The 20,368-nt window shown below is 48.0% G+C and overlaps 1 protein-coding gene across 2 annotated transcripts in view; it reads left to right on the top strand.

The window, feature by feature from the left end:
• Positions 1–20,368, top strand: part of LOC139059566 (uncharacterized) — an 89,422-nt gene that overhangs the window by 12,077 nt on the left and 56,977 nt on the right. For both annotated transcript variants that reach the window (XR_011514199.1, XM_070538005.1), the window contains exons 3-7: positions 2,434–2,608; positions 11,080–11,187; positions 12,865–13,074; positions 15,359–15,561; positions 20,058–20,172. Coding sequence is in view for 1 of the 2 variants with exons in the window: in XM_070538005.1 (XP_070394106.1) it covers positions 2,434–2,608; positions 11,080–11,187; positions 12,865–13,074; positions 15,359–15,561; positions 20,058–20,172 (811 nt within the window). In the remaining variant the exon portion in view is untranslated. The remainder of the gene's footprint in view (positions 1–2,433; positions 2,609–11,079; positions 11,188–12,864; positions 13,075–15,358; positions 15,562–20,057; positions 20,173–20,368) is intronic.

Raw genomic sequence — 20,368 nt, 5'->3', positions numbered from 1 at the left:
AGTTGCGCATAATTACAGCTGTCAAGATGCTAATGTGGCGACAACCGGGAAGCTTGAGAGGGCATAGTGTGCATTCAACGCGGTTGGGTCCAAACGAGTTTTTCGCGTCGCCTTTCTTCTCTACCTCGCTCCTGTCATCTACATACACGCTCTGAACCTCCCCCCGATGCGGTGTGCCAGTCAGCAGCAGCCACAGCAGCAGCAGCAGCAGCAGTGGGAAAGTCGGAGAAGGCAAAGAAAGCTTCGCTTTAAAAAATGCTGGACTGATATGCACGTACGTAATATGAGATTGGCTCAAGCAGGCTAATTGACGCCACTTTTCGAAGGGGGTGTCAATAGAAGCCATCATCAGCAGCAGCACAATCATAAATATCATCATCATCATGTGAGACGCCTGGTTTCCGCCTGGGCGCTGTTACTTCTGCCCCGCAGGAGTTGCCCTGCGTGCCGCGTCGCGATATGTCGCACCCCGCGCACTCGCCGCGACATCGCGCGACAGGTGGCAGCACCGTCTCCGCGTTAGTGGGGATCGGTCATCCACTTGGGCAAACAGTGTGTGTTTCAGTACTTCGTTGGCCGTGGCGCCAGCTCTGGCAAAATTGTTGTGCAAGTTAATTATTATTGCATTATGCATTACCGACGAATCTTGAACTGGGTATAGAAAACAGCTATCATCCCTGCACAACGAACTTGAATTAGCAAGGTAATGCGCACTTTACATCGCCTATATTTAGGCATGCATCTCCATTTTTTTATTTCGCTGTTAAACACAAACCGTTAATGAGTTCATTCAAACAAGCTAGGCCACTGCGAGTTATGGTACGTAATCAGGAAAGTCACGTTCCTTCAAAGGAGAACATTTTTATCACAGTAACACTAAAAATGCATAATTCGAAACTGCCCTTGCATGGTTACGCGCCAAGTTGTATTTATCTTAGAGGCTAATATCATTAAGTTGTTTTACTTCAGCTAATATTGGCTGCTGTTTTCGTCCAGCTAACAACTCCACACCGCGAACCAGTTTTTCGGCCGCGCTAGAACCACGGAAGAAATTATCTCTAAACATATGCGAGCGCTACGCGCAAGTGTAAACACGCTGGGCCAGACGACGCGCGGCACAAACTATCCGTGGTTCAGCCAGCACCCGCGAGGCGGCGGCTGTGCTCGATCCCAAGTGGACGGAAGCATCAACCGTTCAGCGGTCGAGATAAGCAAGAGACGTTTAGAGGGTTGGTCAAAAAAAAGTCGCAGTTTCGCCCGAAAGGGTGGATTGCGATAGCGCATTAGTAGACATCTATACGAAGTAAGGATAGTAGTTTTATCGGCCGTATAAACTTGGAAACGCTCGTTTACTAACTGTATTCACAGGCATGGTGTCAGCGCGCTCAAGCAAACATGAACCCATCACAATCGATAAGCGTGGACACTCGGCTCAAAACGTTGGTGTGAGCAAGCGCGGCAGCTGCAGCGAGCGAAGTGAGCTTCGTGCGGTCTATCGCTTCAAGACAAGAGCAGCGAGAACACACCGCGCACAAAGCTATGAGGCGTCTGCAGATCCATTGCAAGATACGGCGCGCGCGGCCGTGCAAAGTACGCGGTTGTTGGGAGGTCGAAGCCCCCCCCCCCCCCCCCTCCCTCCTGTGCTGCCTCTCCGCTTTCCTCCATATATGGCGCGCAAGATCGATCGCTGGCGAAAACCGCAGTTGCTGCCGGAGCGCAACGCCGACCCCCCTCCCATCCCCCCACGGCATTTCGCGCTAGCGCGACGGTAAACGGCGCGTTTCGTCTTCGCTTTCTTCGCGCGCGAGATTGAGCCACGAACGTCGGCTTCCTCGCGTGCTTTCACTCGCACATGCAGTACGACGCGCGGCGACGGTGCTATCGCCCTTGGATTTTATACGAAACATCACGACGACGGCAAAAGTGCGCATGGAGTGCCTATACAATTAGTATCGCAATAAAAGTAGGGAAGAAATTGATTCTGCCGGAACTGTTACAGCCATAGGTAGCGGCAAAAGGTAGATAGAGACGTTTTGAGGAAGATAAGAAATATTACGGAGATGTATACAAAATACTAGAATTGAAAGTATGTATAGCATACCTGATTAACTCAAGCAGGCTAAGAGACTCTTGGTCAGCGCCCCAGTTCAAAGGGCTTGCAATAAATCATCATCGTCATCATCATGAGCGGTCAATAGCTACGGAAAAGAAAAATATTTCCATAACTTCATTTGCCCTATTCACGAACCTTCCTCCACGTTGCGGGCTTCCGCAGAACTGATTTCTCGCGTTTAATTGGACCACCGTGCGAGAAGTTTGAGCGCAACGCTAAACCTTGCTGTCGCTGTCAATGCTTCGCCCTTTCCCTTCGGGCGGAACTGTCACATGCTTTTTTTGTGCTTCTGTTTATGAGACGGGGTTTCCACACTGCAGCCACGGGCCTTCCCCCGGCGAGCCCCAGCCGAGTCCGCGGTTGGCCGTGCTCTGGAGCGGCGACGAAGGCGGGGGCAGCAGCCGTGTGAACCCCTCGCTGCCCACCAGCTGGGACATCTCGTACCCGCGGGACACCTGCAGCCTGTACAAGCCGTCCTGGCACGTCTTTTGGCAGGCACGAACACGTCCCGTGGCGGGCTCCCGGCACGCGTCTACTCACACCCGAACGAGAGCAGGACACTGGGGCAAAGGATCAATATACGCGAACTGTCGAGATTGGTCCGAGCTAGCTTTAAAGATTAGGCTTCTGTAGTAATGAATTCGTCATTCGTAACGATAACAAGTTTCGTAAGCAGGGAAATGAAAAGGAAAAGAACGTAGGGGCGCCACCTATTGTAGATAAGGGTACCTCTCATGTGACGTCAGCGCTGGCTGATTTACAGAGAGTGACGTAGAGGGAGGTCACGTGGAGACTAAGTCATCTCGTCCGTTACACGCTCAGGGGCCCGAGCCCAATCGAAGTTTTACAGCCCCCCCCCCCCTCTCGACGCCGTAGCCTACATCCCCCCACCTAAAGCGTTATTGCCAGTTTTGCCGCCCACATCACCTGAGGTTCCTTTTAAGTTGCCTTGACCTTTTCACTTAAATTTTTATTGTGTCTAATAGCTTACTGCTACATTGTTGCCATATTTGCTTTTTTGAACGACGCATCGGGTGGGTCTTTTCTCTACACATGGGTTATTCCACTTTTATTTTTTTCCATGAACCTGTTCTTGCAGCCCGTAGTGAAGCACATCGAAGGATGAAAGAGCGAACGTGGAACGCAGTGGCTGATGAAAGACGGCGATAGCGAAGAGAGCGCGAGCAGCAAAGCGGAGAAGGAGGGTATGGCGAAAACGTAAGAAGGAAAGCGTAGTGCCGCGCCAGACGGCTCTGCGGCAACAATGGCTGCGAGATGGCGCCAGAGTAGCGTGCGTCAGACATATGAAAATAAAGTGTTGCATGAGCGGAGGTCTGTCTGCGGCGGCTGCTATGAATTGCGCCCACACATCACCCACGCGCTGCCTCTCGCGATGTCCCGATTAGCGAGGCAGTCGCGATACACTTCGCTTCGTTTGCAACGTGCCGCACGAGAAAGATTGTCCACGCCAGTCAATATATATTGTATTAGGGTGTTTGGCACAAGGGCTCCAATTTTAATTTAAGGAGTATCGTATTCATCGGTGATTTTTTATACTACACGAGGCAGATGTTCACGACACACACAACCTCTCGTACACAAAAACATGTTCAAATGGTTCGCCACCGCTCGTATCACACCGCCTCGCAAGGCGGAACGGTGCTTTAGAACGCTAGAAGATAACGCTAGAAGTAATGAAATCTGAAGGTCATCGTAGCCAGCTAACTGAGGAAGGCAAAAGTCTCAAGCGCCCGTCTTGCAATCCGTCGTCTCCACAAAGATGGCGGCGAGCACTCATGTCGCACCTTTTTGTCGTCTCCTAGCCACGGAACTTCAAGAGAGCAGTCAGACCAAAATCATCCTGGCTGGTTCTGGCAGCCCGCGGGTAGCCAGGATTGTCTAGCCCGAATAAAATGAACACGCGGCGGAAGTGCTACGCGTGGTGGGAGGAGCAAGCCGAGAAAAACGAAGGCGCTCTGGCTGGCTGTGGCAGCCCTCGCTTAGCCAAAAGTGAAAAACCTAAAAGGGAGCCAACTGACCATGTACCTGTGGATGTGTGGCTAGAGAGGCAATAATGTTCGCACGCAACATCGTGCCACGCATCTAGGAAGCCATGTGCGTACTTTTCGGCAGCGCTACTAGGCGGCGCAGCCTGTCCAGAAAGAAGCGCGAGAAAGGAGCCTGGTTGCTGTATGATGCATTTCTCAGCGCATGCACCAGTGCGCCGTGCATTGTGGAGGCCCGCTCCAGTACGCGCCTCATACATAAAGAGTTCCGATGTTGGCAATACGTTGTCGCTATATTCCTTCAATGCTAAGCGCATTAATACCATCGACAGTCATCGTCCTCGTGGGATGAGTTCCGCCGAATTTCTTGACCTCGGTGTCATTTTATATAACAGCTGCCAATCGCCAGAGGATCATAGCTCGTCAGCTAATCATCGTTCTTCAGGTGCATGCGCTTTCTGGTGTAGCGTCGGGACCGACGCAATATTATGCGCAATAAGTGTTGCGCTGTTTCATGCAGTACGCGTTAGAATAAACATACTCAAGTGCACACAGATTGATCTACTACCGATAGGAGCGCAGAATTTACTGCGGAGATGGTACGCCCGGTCGTAAAGTGAAAAGACACGACTACTTTGTCCTCTGCTCTCCTTCCTGCCTTTCAGATCTTACTGCTAGCTTCGCTTCGATTGTTTCGCCTCGGTACTGATTTATAGATAAAGTGAAGCAATGGAAAGCGTGGAGTCAGCCTATCAGAACAACTACAGGCGCTAGTGTACTCTTAAAATGCGGTATTATTCTCTACGGTTGTGTCGGCTGAGCGGACGGACATCTTCGGGATCATTGAAAGGCGAAAACCGAATTGAGAATGGCGTTACATTAGCGTCCTTCTTCAGGGTTCTATTAAGGGCGTCCCAGAAAAATATAGCATCCCTGCAGTCTATGAAGCAACGTTCTATATTCTCTTCACGTGGACATAGCCTGCTGTATTGCTGCACTCTTCAACGACGCAGAGTAAGCAAACTGGTTTATTGTGGGCGAACTCATGCCCGGAAACTAAAGGCTAAACACTTGTACACAATTTGCAAGAAGAGTCAACCGGAGCCTTTTCAACAGGGCACGCAGACGTCTCTACACCAAACAATCTTCTCTCGAGCCCCCATGACCAGGAGCTACGCCCTGAGTTTTCATTGGACGGGTACACTCGGGCGCTTTCACGTGCGCTGTCACGTGCACGAGGGATGCGCGCTGTCTCGCCACGCGCGAGACAGTGCTGCTGGCGCTCTTCTAACGGCGCTGCAATGAGGCGCTTCGAAGGGCGCCCCGCTAGAGTGCTCGTAACTTGCACGTGCAGTGCTCTCTGCTGCAATATGTTGACCATGGAACATAGCGACCTCTCGCCTGCAATCATATGTCGTTACTGGGAGGGTTGCTGAGCGCAACTTGAAGAAAAACGATTTAATGCCTGGTTGCAAGTACGTTCGGCGGACGCGTTTGAACACTTCATGGTATCCACATCTCATGTATAGGGGACGCGATAATGAGATGCCGGAAACGGCGCATCTACCATAGCGACAAACAGTGCTTTTCTAGAGACACTACAAATATACTTCGTGCTGAAACGAACTTTCCAAGAACGGAACGTCTCAACAACACCTTTAAGAAGACCCCAAGAGGCATCTGGTACATGCGCAAACGTGGATGTCACAACCAGGTCGGGAACGTATTGGACGGTTCGAAGCTGCAGCATGTCTCGCAGGAACGGAGGTTCAACATCACGCAGGAAAAACAAGCCGGAGACCAGCTGCATTTTCACAGAAAAGTAGACTAGGCTTGATCAAGAGGGAGACAGAAATTAAATGTTCTTGCTGATTGACCTGCGTAGTTTCGCCACACACACTGCTTACACAACAGGAAGCAGCCGACTGGAGAAGGCTACAAACCGGAACTTTCTATAATCTACACATATTAAGTAAAATGTACCCGACACAATACAGAAACTCCTGCCCATGGTGCGGAGAAATACCAACTCTTTACCACATAACACGGGAATGTAAGCATAACTACACATTCCATAAACATAAAAACCCGAGTGCGGAGCAATGGGAGGGCCTGCTCACCAGCAGCGAGCTCACCGCCCAAAGGGCGATCGTGCAGCACGCGTGCGAAGTGGCCAGGCTCAGTGGAGCCCTGGCATAGGGGCACACCCATGCTGAGAAGCCAGGCAGCAAGCGCAAGACGGCTCACCGCTAACCTCCTTGATAGAACCAATAAAGTTTTTCTCTCTCTCTCTGCAAAAGTAGGATGTGCGATGGGCATCAGCAACCCCGGGATCAACGAAGTTGTCTTTACGGGATACTATGGCCTATATGTACATTGTGGAAACACGGCTCAAGAACCGCAGCATGAGTGTATATCTTTGCTTGGTAGATGCGTTTGCCTGCCTGAGTATTAACTGTGTGCGTACCTAAAACTCATATTGCTTGTAAACTGCTACTGTGCTTTTTCTTTTTGAAGTAGTAAAAAAAAAAGAAGCTCGGCGGAGGGAACGGGAGGTAGCACTTCCTACTGGCACTCTGTAGGTCCACACTTTCTTGGAAAGGTTTATTTTAAATATTTGTTAGACTGCTTTATATAAAAGTTGGAAAATTGTCGATTACGTAGTCCCAGACGATGTGGGGACTGGAGAAGAAAGTGCGTGCGCCCTCTTTGCTCATGTCGCACAACATTGGTCGTGCCAGCTGTTGCGATAAGCGCAATCTGTGGGTGATTGCAAAGACAATGTATAAGAGAGAAGCAGAGGATCGGTTTAGAAAATGAGAGGTGGGCAGTTCAGCATCGTAACAAACCAGTGAAGATCGAGTTTAAGGAATTAGGAATGGAAGTCCTTGCAAATATTCGGTTGTCGGGTATCTATGGAACGCCCGAGAGAGTGTTTGCGAATGTGCCAGTTTAGAAGGGGCAGGCGGCATGTCACTGTGGGGATCGAACCGGCAGCCGGGATTATGATGGAAAAACCGGCTGTGTCGCTGGAAAAGCGGCCAGGTGATAAATCGCATACAGTTCTTGCGCATTAACATGGCAAGTCGGTAAGCGTGAAGAAAAAGATTATATCTCCCGGCAAGCTCTGCTCAAACTTTTCGAATCCTGCACATCTTCAGTTGAGACAACTGGGAGCTAAAAAACTACACTAAGTACAAGAAGGAGCGGACCTGCTGGACAGATCGGAAACTTCAGCTGGCTCTTAGAGATCGACTGACAATTTATACGACGCAGAAGTTGTCGATGCCAAAAGTTCATCATAGAGGCTATCAAATTGAGGAACAACAACAGAAATAAACACAGGAAGGAAGGAAAGAAAGAAAAGAGAACGGAAGAAAGAAAGGACGAAAGAAAGGAAATCATCCGCTCTCATTATCTTTTCTAGATAATTAATCCTCGAAAGCGAACCGTAGTCTCATGTTCCTGCATTTCTTGCGCCGCGCCTTGGCTTTTTCCCGTTCGCTGATTCCCTGAAATCTCATCACTAAATGCGCGTCGCCGACGACAAGCTAAGAAGTGAGAGGCTTTATTGCTCGCCATCCTCACGTGGGGCATCGCGGTGGGGAGTGGCCGAGAGCGACCGGAACTCGCGTGCAAAAAGGCACAAAACTCGGTGCAGCATCGCTAGGACGTTTAGCAAGCCCTGTTTGAGACATATTCTACTATCAGGGCCTTCGATGTCTTTGATGTGAATTTGTTAATGGGGTCGTGTGAGCACCGCGCTATATACGTGCAGCCTGGTGGTATGGGAGGTCATGTGTGATATGCGCCTGCTGTTTTAACAACCTGCGCTTCACGTCAGAATTATCGTCTCCTAAGCGGCTCCTATCGTCTCCTAAGTCTCCGGACAGGCCGCCATTAGAATTTGAACCTGGCAACGTTTAACGTTAGAACGTTATCTAGTGAGGCGAGTCTAGCAGTGTTATTGGAGGAATTAGAGGGTAGTATATGGGATATAATAGGGCTCAGTGATGTTAGGAGGACAAAAGAAGCATCTACAGTGCTAAAAAGCGGGCACGTACTGTGCTACCGGGGCTTAGCGGAGAGACGAGAACTAGGAGTCGGATTCCTGATTAATAAGAATATAGCTGGTAACATACAGGAATTCTATAGCATTAACGAGAGGGTGGCAGGTCTTGTTGTGAAACTTAATAAGAGGTACAAATTGAAGGTGGTAGAAGTCTATGCCCCTACATGCAGTTATGATGACCAGGAAGTCGAAAGCTTTTATGAAGACGTGGAATCGGCGATGGGTAAAGCCAAAACAAAATACACTATACTGATGGGCGACTTCAATGCCAGGGTAGGCAAGAAGCAGGCTGGAGACAAGTCAGTGGGGGAGTATGGCATAGGGTCTAGAAATAACAGGGGAGAGTTATTAGTAGAGTTTGCAGAACAGAATAATATGCGGATAATGAATACCTTTTTCCGCAAGCGGGTTAGCCGAAAGTGGACGTGGAGGAGCCCGAATGGTGAGACTAGAAATGAAATCGACTTCATACTCTGCGCGAACCCTGGCATCATACAATATGTAGACGTGCTCGGCAAGGTATGCTGCAGCGGCCATAGGATGGTAAGAACTCGAATTAGCCTCGACTTGAGGAGGGATCGGAAGAAACTGGTACACAAGAGGCCAATCAATGAGTTAGCGGTAAGAGGGAAACTAGAGGAATTCCGGGTCAAGCTACAGAACAGGTATTCGGCTTTAACTCAGGAAGAGGAGCTTAGTGTTGAAGCAATGAACGACAATCTCATGGGCATCATTAAGGAGTGCGCAACAGAAGTCGGTGGTAACGCCGTTAGACAGGAAACCAGTAAACTATCGCAGGAGATGAAAGATCTGATCAAGAAACGCCAATGTATGAAAGCCTTCCACCCTACAGCTAGAATAGAACTGGCAGAACTTTCTAAGTTAATCAACAAGCGTAAGACAGCGGACATCAGGAACTATAATATGGATAGAATTGAACAGGCTCTCAGGAACGGAGGAAGCCTAAAAACAGTGAAGAAGAAACTAGGAATAGGCAAGAATTAGATGTGTGCGTTAAGAGACAAAGCCGGAAATATCGTTACTAATATGGATGAGATAGTTCAAGTGGCCGAGGAGTGCTATAGAGATTTATACAGTACCAGTGGCACCCACGACGATAGTGGAAGAGAGAATAGCCTAGAGGAATTCGAAATCCCACAGGTAACGCCAGAAGAAGTAAAGAAAGCCTGAGGAGCTATGCAAAGGGGGAAGGCAGCTGGGGAGGATCAGGTAACAGCAGATTTGTTGAAGGATGGTGGTCATATTGTTCTAGAGAAACTGGCCACCCTGTATACGCAATGCCTCATAACCTCGAGCGTACCGTAATCTTGGAAGAGCGCTAACATAATCCTAATCCATAAGAGAGGGCACGCCAAAGACTTGAAAAATTATAGACTGATCAGCTTACTGTCAGTTGCCTACAAAGTATTTAGTAAAATAATCGCAAATAGAATCAGGAACACCTTAGACTTCTGTCAACCAAAGCATTAGGCAGGATTCCGTAAAGGCTACTCATATTCCATATTCCATATGGAATATTCCATATTCCATATTCCATATTCCTATCAAGTGATAGAGAAATGTGCAGAATATAACCAACCCTTATATATAGCTTTCATTGATTACGAGAAAGCGTTTGATTCAGTCGGAACCTCAGCAGTCATGGAGGCATTACGGAATCAGGGTGTAGATGAGCCATATGTAAAAATACTGGAAGATATCTATCGCGGCTCCACAGCCACTGTAGTCCTCCACAAAGAAAGCAACAAAATCCCAATAAAGAAAGGCGTCAGACAGGGAGATATGATCTCTCCAGTGCTATTCACAGCATGTTTACAGGAGCTATTCAGAGATCTGGAGTGGGAATTGGGGATAAAAGTTGATGGAGAATACCTTAGCAACTTGCGATTCGCTGATGGTATTGCCTCGTTTAGTAACTCAGGAGACCAATTGCAATGCATGCTCACTGACCTGGAGAGGCAAAGCAGTAGGGTGGGTCTGAAAATTAATCTGCAGAAAACTAAAGTAATGTTTAACAGTCTCGGAAGAGAACAGCAGTTTACGATAGGTAGTGAGGCACTGGAAGTGGTAAGGGAATACATCTACTTAGGGCAGGTAGAGACCACGGATCCGGATCATGAGACTGAAATAACCAGAAGAATAAGAATGGGCTGGGGTGCGTTTGGCAGGCATTCTCAAATCATGAACAGGAGGCTGCCATTATCCCCCAAGAGGAAAGTGTATAACAGCTGTGTCTTACCAGTACTCACGTACGGGGCAGAAACCTGGAGGCTTACGAAAAGGGTTGTGCTGAAATTGAGGACGACGCAACGAGCTATGGAAAGAAGAATGATAGGTGCAACGTTAAGGGATAAGAAAAGAGCAGATTGGGTGAGGCAACAAACACGGGTAAATGACATCTTAGTGGAAATCAAGAAACATAAATGGGCATGGGCAGGACATGTAATGAGGATGGAAGATAACCTATGGTCATTAAGGGTTACGGACTAGATTCCAAGGGAAGGGAAGCGTAGCAGGGGGCGGCAGAAAGTTAGGTGGGCGGATGACATTAAGACGTTTGCAGGGACAATATGGCCACAATTAGTACATGACCGGGGTAGTTGGAGAAGTATGGGAGAGGCCTTTGCCCTGCAGTGGGCGTAACTAGGCTGATGATGAAGCGGCCACATATCGCTCTCCTGACGAAGTAAGATTGCTTTTCTTTCCCAGCGTGTGGTTGTTATCACGCAAGTGACAAGTCCCTAAGAAAGCGAGCAACTTTGAATAGCCGAGTTGTAAAGAGAGTACGCTTGAAGCGAAGTGGCAACGATTCTCCGCGTTGATTTCTTTGTAACGTTCATCGTGCGAATGCCTCATGTTAAGCGCAGGTGTACACAATCTACCTGGTTTTGATGGTGGCGCTGCTGTTGGCCCACTCCCAGCCCTGGAGAACGTCGGAGCGCCCTTTGCAGTCCTGCACCAACTCCGGTTGCATGGTAAGCACATAGGTCAGCTGCAATGCTTAGGATGCAGCGTTTAGCATTATACTTGGCACTGGGCTATGGCTCTGGCAAAAACGATTTGAAATCGGCTGAAATGTATTTTATGAGAGCACGCGTTCCGCATGCGCGGTAGACTCCCGTTAAGACGAATTTTCGGATATCACGAACAGCGTGTGACCATTTGGTCTGTTTTCCCATAGACCCAGTGCAAAAGATATCAGCTCATCGCAATCCGCTAGTTTCGTCAAGCCGCAGCCGCCACGCACAGAAAGTCTGCTAATTCACAACTCCGCAAATTCACAGCGAACGCTCGCACAGGTTACGTTAAACGCTTTTTATTAGTACCCACGTGTACGCTGAAAGTTCACGTATCAATAATAAATGTTTGCGAACTGCCATTCAAATAGTGTTGTAATGACCGCGCCATTAGTTAGAGGCCGTCAACATAATTGTGCAGAATGTACGTACGTCTTGAACACTCGACCAAGTAGAATACGAAATGAAGAAAAGACTCACGATATCGTACACATGCTGATCAAGGCGAACGCCGCTTGCCTCTCCTTTCGCGAATGTTAGATGACACAATGTTAGACTTGCCTCCTATTAGTTTCCTGCTTTGTGCAGCATGTTCGCGTTTGTATGAAAATCGCTCTAATATCTGCTAGAGATATCGCATTTACATAATGTCTCGTTCATTAAAAAAAAACGTCTTGCGCGTAAGATGCAGTGAAAGAAAGTTCAAAACGTGCAGAGACATGGAGTGCACCTTTACGTTTTTTGAACTCAGAACGCTTCTTAGACTTTTGGACTTAGCCCTTGAAAACTAAGCACATACTCTAATGGTTATGCTACGCAGTCTTCGGTGGTATGTGCTGAAAAATATGAGCCCATTCGGAAGCCTGTACGCGTTTTCCTAGCCTGGTACTCTGGTGACAATGGCTACAACAATAGAACGGAGTCTGGCGAACGGGAAGTTTCCCATTGTTTTGCTAACAACTCCTGCTGAAGGTGTAGAAAAGTATGTCCATCCCCCCTTCCCCCCCTACCCCCCCCCCCCCCTAGTGCGTGAAAACTAAAAGAAGTTGAAAACAGCCTGCCGTGTGCTGCTGTATGTAAAGCAAAAACTTGTCAAAACATCCGCTTTAAAGGCGGCCGACGCAGCGCCGGCCACGATGCACTTTGGCCTCTTCTGGCATGGCCGGCTCAGCGCCGTCCGCAGACGCGAACGGGTTAAGGAATGGTTAAGGCTCACTGACTTCGCCATCGTTACGCGAATGAAAGTCTGACTCGAGTCCCGTCCACGTTCGCGGAAACTAAGCGGGGCGCATCAGGGATGATCAGGGTGCTACGCTGTGAATATCGTCGCTCGTACAACGCTGATGGAAGGGTCTTGGTCGAACAGTGTCCGATCTCGGTGCTACAGCGTAGTAGCCATTGCGCCGCAGTGCGTGGGCGCACTTGTGGTCAATGCGTGCGCTTAAGAATGTGCTTACGCCTGCGCCTGTGTAGAAATAAAGTAGGCGCATGCGCGGGACTGCTGCGTGCCCTGTAGCGGCTGCGATTCGGGTCCCTGTCAGGGGGCGAGGCATTTTAATTTCAATCCTTTAGCCGCGCTGCGAGGCTGCACGTTGCTGCGGGTGCGAGTGCCTCACTGAGAAGCGTTCCGTGCAGGAGCTCGAGCGCGTTCTGGCGAAGCTGTCGAATGCGTCAGTGGACGCGTGCGACGACTTCTACGGTCACGTGTGCGGCGGCCACCGTCCCGGTGGAGAGTTCCGGGTGCTTCAGCAGCACTCGCTGTACGCGCTGCTGGGAAACGCCCTGTCCGGCACCGACCCGGTCGCTTACCCCGGGGACGTCCGGCCGCTCATCTACTTCTACAAGGTGACCCCCACCGCTCAAGGCGGTTAACTCTTTGCAAACGCCACGAAACTGGAAAGTTTGCGCGAGTGTTGGCTTTTGTTTCCTTTCTGGCCCCCTTTACTTTTACTTGCTTCATTACCGTTTCACTTACTCACTTGCTTGCCACTTCCTTTAACTACACCTCATTCACTCACTAAGTCACTAACTACAGCTTTATTTAATCACTTTTAAAGCTTTGTTCGTGCTTTATTTTGTCTTATTTTTTGCTCCCCCCGGTCCGTTGGCCCTACCGCCGGCTCAGCGGCTTTGGCGCTCTGGTTCGAGCGTAAGTGATGAGATCGCCAGCGAGCTAGCCGCGACGGCCGCATCTCAATGCAAGTCGCGTGCCACTAAGGACACGCTCCATCTTGGTTCGCGACGCGCTTTGAAGAACGCAGAGCGGTGGCCAAAATCAATCCGCAGTGGTCTACGTGAGCTCCTACCGTAAAACAAACGTTGGCTGCAGGCATGAAAATCAGCCAGCAGATTGATGAGCCCATCCGCTGACGAATATATCGAAACCCGTTCGTAAGCTTCAAGAGCTGTGGTCTGCCCTATATACGGATATAGTTTGGGCTTCCGAGATGATACCTCTTTATTTACTTAAAATTAGGGAAGTCTGGAATGTCTATAAGGGAAGAGAGTGTTATGGTCTGGAGCATAATTCAGCACGTAGGCTGTAGTGGCCCTCCTCTTTCTGCAAGTCTCCGGGTTTCATTGGACAGCGTAGAACAAAAAAAAGATATGCGCGAGTTGGTAATTGTGATTCGTTCCGTCTTAATGTACTCGACACGGTTTCAAGAAGTAAATAGTCCTTCGTCTAGGGTATGCTGTTCCGCTGTCGTATGGCAAACAATGCTCAGTGATCATCGCTAGACGAACAGGAGAAAGGGTGGTGTACGTCTGAGCGTATGTAGGCATTGCGCTCCACAAGTGCAATGACTGCCCAGATGTCCAAGAGCACCGATGCGCCAACCGCAGCGACGCAATATGGCTGCCCCCGTTCCCCGTGCATAATAAAAAAGAAAGGCTTGAGGCGAGTGAATATCAACTTCGAGTACTAATCGAATACGAAGTGTACGTACCGAATATCGAATCGAATATCGTATAGCCCAACGCGGGCGCGCTTATATATTGTTACGGGGTTAAAACAGTCAGACATATATTTACAGGACATTTACAATAATTGTAGCAGCTGCCAAGATGGTAGGCAGCGCGTGGAGTCCAGAGCGTCGTCTTATTCCGACCAAGATGAAAACATATTCTTCGTCAGCGTGTCACATGACCCCCGGCGGCTGAAGCACCGGCTCGGTGCTGGTTAGGAGGCGGGCGAGTGATACAACTTAAGACGCGTGACTTGGACCACGTCGGAGCGATGCTGAGCCCGGTTAACTCAAGAGGGGCGATTTCGTACGGGACGTCAGTTACTTGACGCCGGACACGGTAAGAGCCAGAGTAGCGTGAAAGTAACTTCTCCGAGAGGCCAACGCGTCGCGACGGCGACCAAAGGAGAACCATGCAGGGCGACCGGTGTGTAATGAACGTCACGTGGCGGGCGTCATATAAGCGCCGCTGATTGTCCTTCGACTCCACAAGTCGACGTCGGGCGATATGGCGTTCTTGTGCTTTGAGTACGGCTTCACGAGCGTACTCGGATGTGGAATTCAGGTACGCAGAACGGTGTCCAAAGGTAGCGTAGGGTCACGGCCAAATAAGAGGAAGAATGGAGAGAAGCCTGCGGTATCATGGCGAGACGAATTATAGGCGAAAGTAACGAACGGCAGCGCAACGTCCCAGTCGCGATGGTCAGCGGAGACATACATGGACAGCATGTCAGTAAGGGTGCGGTTATGGCGCTCGGTCCGCTCCGCTCCGCTCGGTCCGTCCGCTTCGCTCCGCACACATATCACGCGCACCGATGGTTGCATACAATTAATTGATTTCGCTTATCTGTAGCAAGCACGTCTCCCAGAGACGCCATTGACGTGCTCTCAGCTTGGCTGTAAAACGATTACGAAAGCAACCAGACGCGCCCTGACGCTCCGCTGAATGGAGTTCTATATAGGGAAACGTGGTGAGCGCTCCACGATCCGCGCCCGCTATGTGCGCTGCGCGCACGAGCGTCAGTGCTCCCGGTGGCGTTCTGCTCAGCGCCTGTGTGCAAATCGTTATGATAGGCCGGTCTGAACGGAGCGGACAGTAAACGCTCTGCTAAAACTCTCTAACGACTCTGCCTCATCTAGGGACCTCACGTGACTGTGCGCAGAGGTGCCTCCAGGTGATGAAGGCGCCGCCCGTGGAAGCGGCTGAAGTGCGCTCCTTGCTGGCGCACTACAACCTGAGCGCCGAGGTGTTCGAGCTGGCCGATCGTGCCGTGGTCATCGAGCACCTGGCTCGGCTGGCCACGCAGGGCGACTTCGTTCCGGCGCTCAGGGTCCGCCGCACCGCCGCTCTGGACTCGCGCTCCAGGTGTGCGGACGCGTCACCATGTATACTGATCAACGCCAGCGGTCTGTAGTACGGGCTCTACAATAGCCTGACACGCTAGCCGGACTATATAATACCGTGAAACAGTGCGCTGCGCTTGCCTTATTCTAGCTAGAGCTGGCCTAATCGTGGGAAATCGCTCTGCATTCCCTTGTGTCGTAGAAATCGCCGGGGACATTGTCCCGCTTATCTTTGACTATGCATCTTGCTGCTTACAACCTCAAGCCTCCACCTTGCTAATTTTATGCTTCCTAAGCTCTTTAACGCCAAGTCATCCGTCAATTTTAAGAATAAATTACAGATCGTATTGCAATCTTCAATGCTTTTGGTTTGTCCACAAATTTTCAGAATTCAGTCCACTCGACCTGATCTCTGGTTCGGGACCTATGTGCTGCATTGTGCGAAGATAGACCAGTTGGTTCGAATGCAACATCGCAGTAACGCTACAACAGACGCGATAACGCAAAGTGCATGATACATTACAGGAGCTGGCTATCAACTCGCGTTGATTCTAATGAAGTAATATGCCTAGGGTGGCAAACTAAGTCACAGACAATATGAACATTCACTTGACACTGATCGTGTTATCGCGCTTGCGGCCGTCTTATGCACTTAATCTATTCAAATAAAGGTCCAGTTGACAGCGCCTAGTCCGCCTCGCTTTCATCGTCTATCGTCTATACTACAATGATGGGTGATGGCGGAATGAATTAGGGAAATCATACGCGGTAGCCGATAAGAAGTAGTGGAGTTTGACGAGTCACGCAACTCGTTCGGCATATAACCGGTGGTCTGTGAGGGGAAGGCGAATGCAGTTGAAGACGGCAGAGGATTTGGCTGGTGTGAACAGATTAAGAAACCTCCAGGGGGCGCGTATGCGTGAGTGCGACAGTATAGAGCGTGTCGCATTCTTGAGTGTATTGAGGTAATTGCTGTGCGAGAGCGCTCACATTCGGCGCTTTCCCCTGGCGTCCGAAATTGGAACGCTATTCCGGTGATGCGCATTTCACCTGTGAGTGGAGGAGAGCACACGGTAGCAACAGTATCTCTCTCTCTCTCTCTATTAGTGCGGTTAGGCAGTGTTTGAGAGTTCCTAATTGTGCATAAGAATAAGGTCACAAATGGCGATTATACATAGATACAGAGGGAGGTCCCATAGTCTGTACAGGGGACCTCCCATTACAAATGAGTAGGATATGTAAATACAAACACGCTATGTGCAAACACACAAGACACCATATTAAGTTAGTCACTAGCTAGCGCCGTAAAATATTTAATGACACAAAGGAATTATTAATATAATGTGAACGATGAAATTAATATATTGAGTGCAAAAGTTTACGAAGGTTTGGTTTCAATGTGTAAAAATCAGAGTATCTTAACATGACACGGTAATGAGTTCCAAAGTAGTGTGGCTGAAAAATTAGTAGTAAATTTGCCATAATTTGTTCAAGGTCTTGGTAATTAATATATGTTTGTAGAAGCGAAACGGGTAGACGTGGAATGTGGATACTGGCTGTTAGTAATTATAGGGAATGCGAGCTTTCCGTTAACAGATCTATAGACAAGTATTCCAAGTCGTCTCACACATTCATTGTGCGGGATGACTGATCGCACCTCAAATTTACTCTTTCATGTGGCATCAATGCAGTTCTCCTTTCTAGCAAAATGTTTTTCTTTTCTGTGAAAGGTCGGACTTGTACGTACATAGGAATGCAGCTATGCAGTTTGATTGTTTTTACAGTATGTGTATTATCATTTTTGTTTCGCTACACTTATGTGTAATTAGCGTTCCCTCGGCCAGAGTATACTGTAAAGAATATTTCCTTGAACATTTTTTTCTGGCAGCTGCCTTGCCAACAAATTTCTGTAAAGCTTTCGTTTCTGTTTTAAGTTCTTCTGTTATTTAGATATTATTTTCTGTTTTATTTTATAGAAAATGTAGGCGTAAAAAAATCATTTGCCTTTGAGCCACCAAAAAGTTCTGTTTTCTGTTTGTGTTTTCTGTTATTTCACTTTTTTTTTCAGTTCCAGTGTACAGAAATTTGGTGTGTAAAGACAATTGCCTATCGTGACGAATAGTGGGCGAATCAGGAAAGTCGCTGAAGCCAACGCTCTGGCGAGGACATTTCTCTTCGTGAAGACAGTTGTCGCCCAGACGAAGGGAACTTAGAGAGTTTTGGAATACGGGCCCCAAACGTTTTGGCGCCCCAAAGAAATCGCGTGGAAGCCACTGCGCATGCCCGAGGCGCGAAATGCGCTTGGCTTTTGCGTTGGGAACGCTATTTCACCGATTTAGCGGAAGCCCAAAATGGCGGCCCCAAGAGCTTTGCGTCAGCAAACATGGCGGCACCCATCGAAGCGACGGCTCTAACCTTGCACAAAACTGGGTTCGATTCGTGATAACGCGTGAAGTTCGCAAGCTAGGAGAAATGACTGCGGTTATCGCTTTCTCTCAACTAGCGTGTGTTATGAAAATTGATTCATTAGACGCCGCTGATTCCTAATTCAATTGTGGATATTATGGCTGGTAGGCCTAACACGGTTAAGCTTGGCTGGGGAAGGCACGTAAAGTTGATTTGCTCAGAACTAAGCGCAACTAATTGTTTGCTGCTTACAGAATAACCTCTAAATTGTAATTAAATGCGAATACACGCAAGTCAAAATTACTATTGCTATCATAAAATCGTACATTTTATTTAATTATTTCTAATAGCTTTTCTTTGACGCCGTAGTCAGCGCAAGACGCTATCCGCAAACTCAAAGCCCTATTCTAAAGCTCTTCACTTCTGCGTGCCCCAACGCTAACACCCGCAAAGCTCTTTGGGGCGCCAAGCTATTGGGGTCCCTATTCTAAGGCTCTCTCTTGTTTGGACATTGACTGCAGTCGGCGTTCCTTGTTGGACCACTGTCACTTCTAGCGTCTGTCTTCCTGTGAACTTCTGTTCTGTTTGAATTTTCTATCGTGCCTCAAATAAACATAAGAAAATGTCCTGTAAACGTGCATTTTCTCTCAAAATGAGATTTAGGCCATGTGGTAAAAGCTGAAAATATTTAACTGTAGCACAAAAGACAAAGGTCACACGTAGCGCTCGTGGGTGTCTCCGTTCTTCTGACATTACTCAATTTTTTGTGTGTGTGTGTGCTGCTGCTAAATATCGTCAGCACTTTTTTCTCTGGGTGGCTGTAAGAAAGAATTTTTAATTAAAGACATTGTACAAAAAGACCGACTTTTTGTTGTATTTTACATCGAAAGAGCCTTTGATAGAAAACTACGAAAGCAGGGATATTAATAGAACTGCTTATGCGCACTAGGTTCAGAAAACAAGCAACATATAATGCTAATTTCATTTGAACACTGTTTTTTCTTCTTCTATAAACCAAGGAACGACATATTTCACGGAGCCACGCGTGACAAAAAGCACGTGACATGACAAAAAACGCTGCGGTAAATGATGCCACAAAGAAGAGCGAGGCTAAAGTTGGTTTGGTAGGTAAATAAGAACGTTTTGATTTTAAAGCAAGAAAAACTGGTGGTTAAACAAGCCACGTGAAAACAAAACGGAAACAGCGAACATCCTACTACAGTACAAAAGAACCAGCTTACATATTAAATCATAATGGTGCTGAAAAATTACACAATGCGGCCTCGGTATTACGTTGTTGAAGGTTATTGCTTTCGCCTTCACTGTAAAAGCGTGCTATGATTAAACGTATCGAAAGCATTAGTAAAGTCCAAAAATGCCGAACCAACCAAGTTACCAATGGCAATCGAGTGACGAATGTAGCCGCGTAGGGATATTAAAGCTAATTTCGTCGCGCGAAAACCTAATTGACAGGATTTCAACAAATTAAATGTTTTAAAACAAATGTTTAGGAGCTCACAAAACTACTACTCAACAACTTCACTAGTTGACGAGATAATAAAAATAGGACGATAGTTAAAATTCTCCGTTTTATCACCTTATGTATAAGAGCATTATTAGCTTTTTAAGTGAACTTGGAAAAATACCGCATTTAATAATATGAGTATTTATAATACAATCTGTTTCTGAACTTAGTAGTGCAACAAGTTTTAGATAAAATACTGAAATGTTATCTAAGCTAGGGCTAGTAGTCTTCAGCGCTAATACCACGCAGCGTACCTCATCTGGATCTACGGGAAAGAGAGAAAAAAAAAGATTGATTGTAGCAATGAATGGGATAAGTAGAGGTCATCTTACGACTGCTGTATATGTTATGTAGAAGTAGACACTGAAAGAATTTTCTATGCTAGAAGAATCAGAGTTCTGTATATTGTTGTAACTTATTTTATCTGCAGTATTACCGGACTTAGGCAAACTTATGAATTTAAGAACCTCTTAAGTTGTTGTTAATGGCGTTCTGAAGGAGAAACTATATGGTTTAGCTGATATCTGACCCCGGTTAAAGTTCTACCTGTACCGTTTTTTGTGAAGTTTACCCTTCTCACAACGCAGAAATACCAACAACAGCATTGAGGAAGAATGCTGGCTGGAGCCGGGGTCTCCCTCGCGGTTGGCAATCCTCGACGCTGCCATCCGCTCGGGCCAGGTGGCAGCACTGCTATCCACGGTACGCCGACCCAGATGTGTGCAATAATTGCCGGGAAGCATTGCCAAATATATGGGGTGTCCGAGCTAACGTTACCTAATCTGTTCAACGAAAAAAAAAAACAGCAGCTAAAGTTTTCAGCATTACAACACATCGTGCCTGACATGGTTCCCGCGAGACGCACACGGTCCCCACATTCGATCTCATCACTGAATAA

This window comes from Dermacentor albipictus, chromosome 1 (genome assembly GCF_038994185.2).
Source record: "Dermacentor albipictus isolate Rhodes 1998 colony chromosome 1, USDA_Dalb.pri_finalv2, whole genome shotgun sequence".
Lineage (NCBI taxonomy): Eukaryota > Metazoa > Arthropoda > Arachnida > Ixodida > Ixodidae > Dermacentor > Dermacentor albipictus.
The sequence above is the reverse complement of the archived record's forward strand: the minus strand, read 5'-3'. Positions and strand labels throughout refer to the sequence as shown.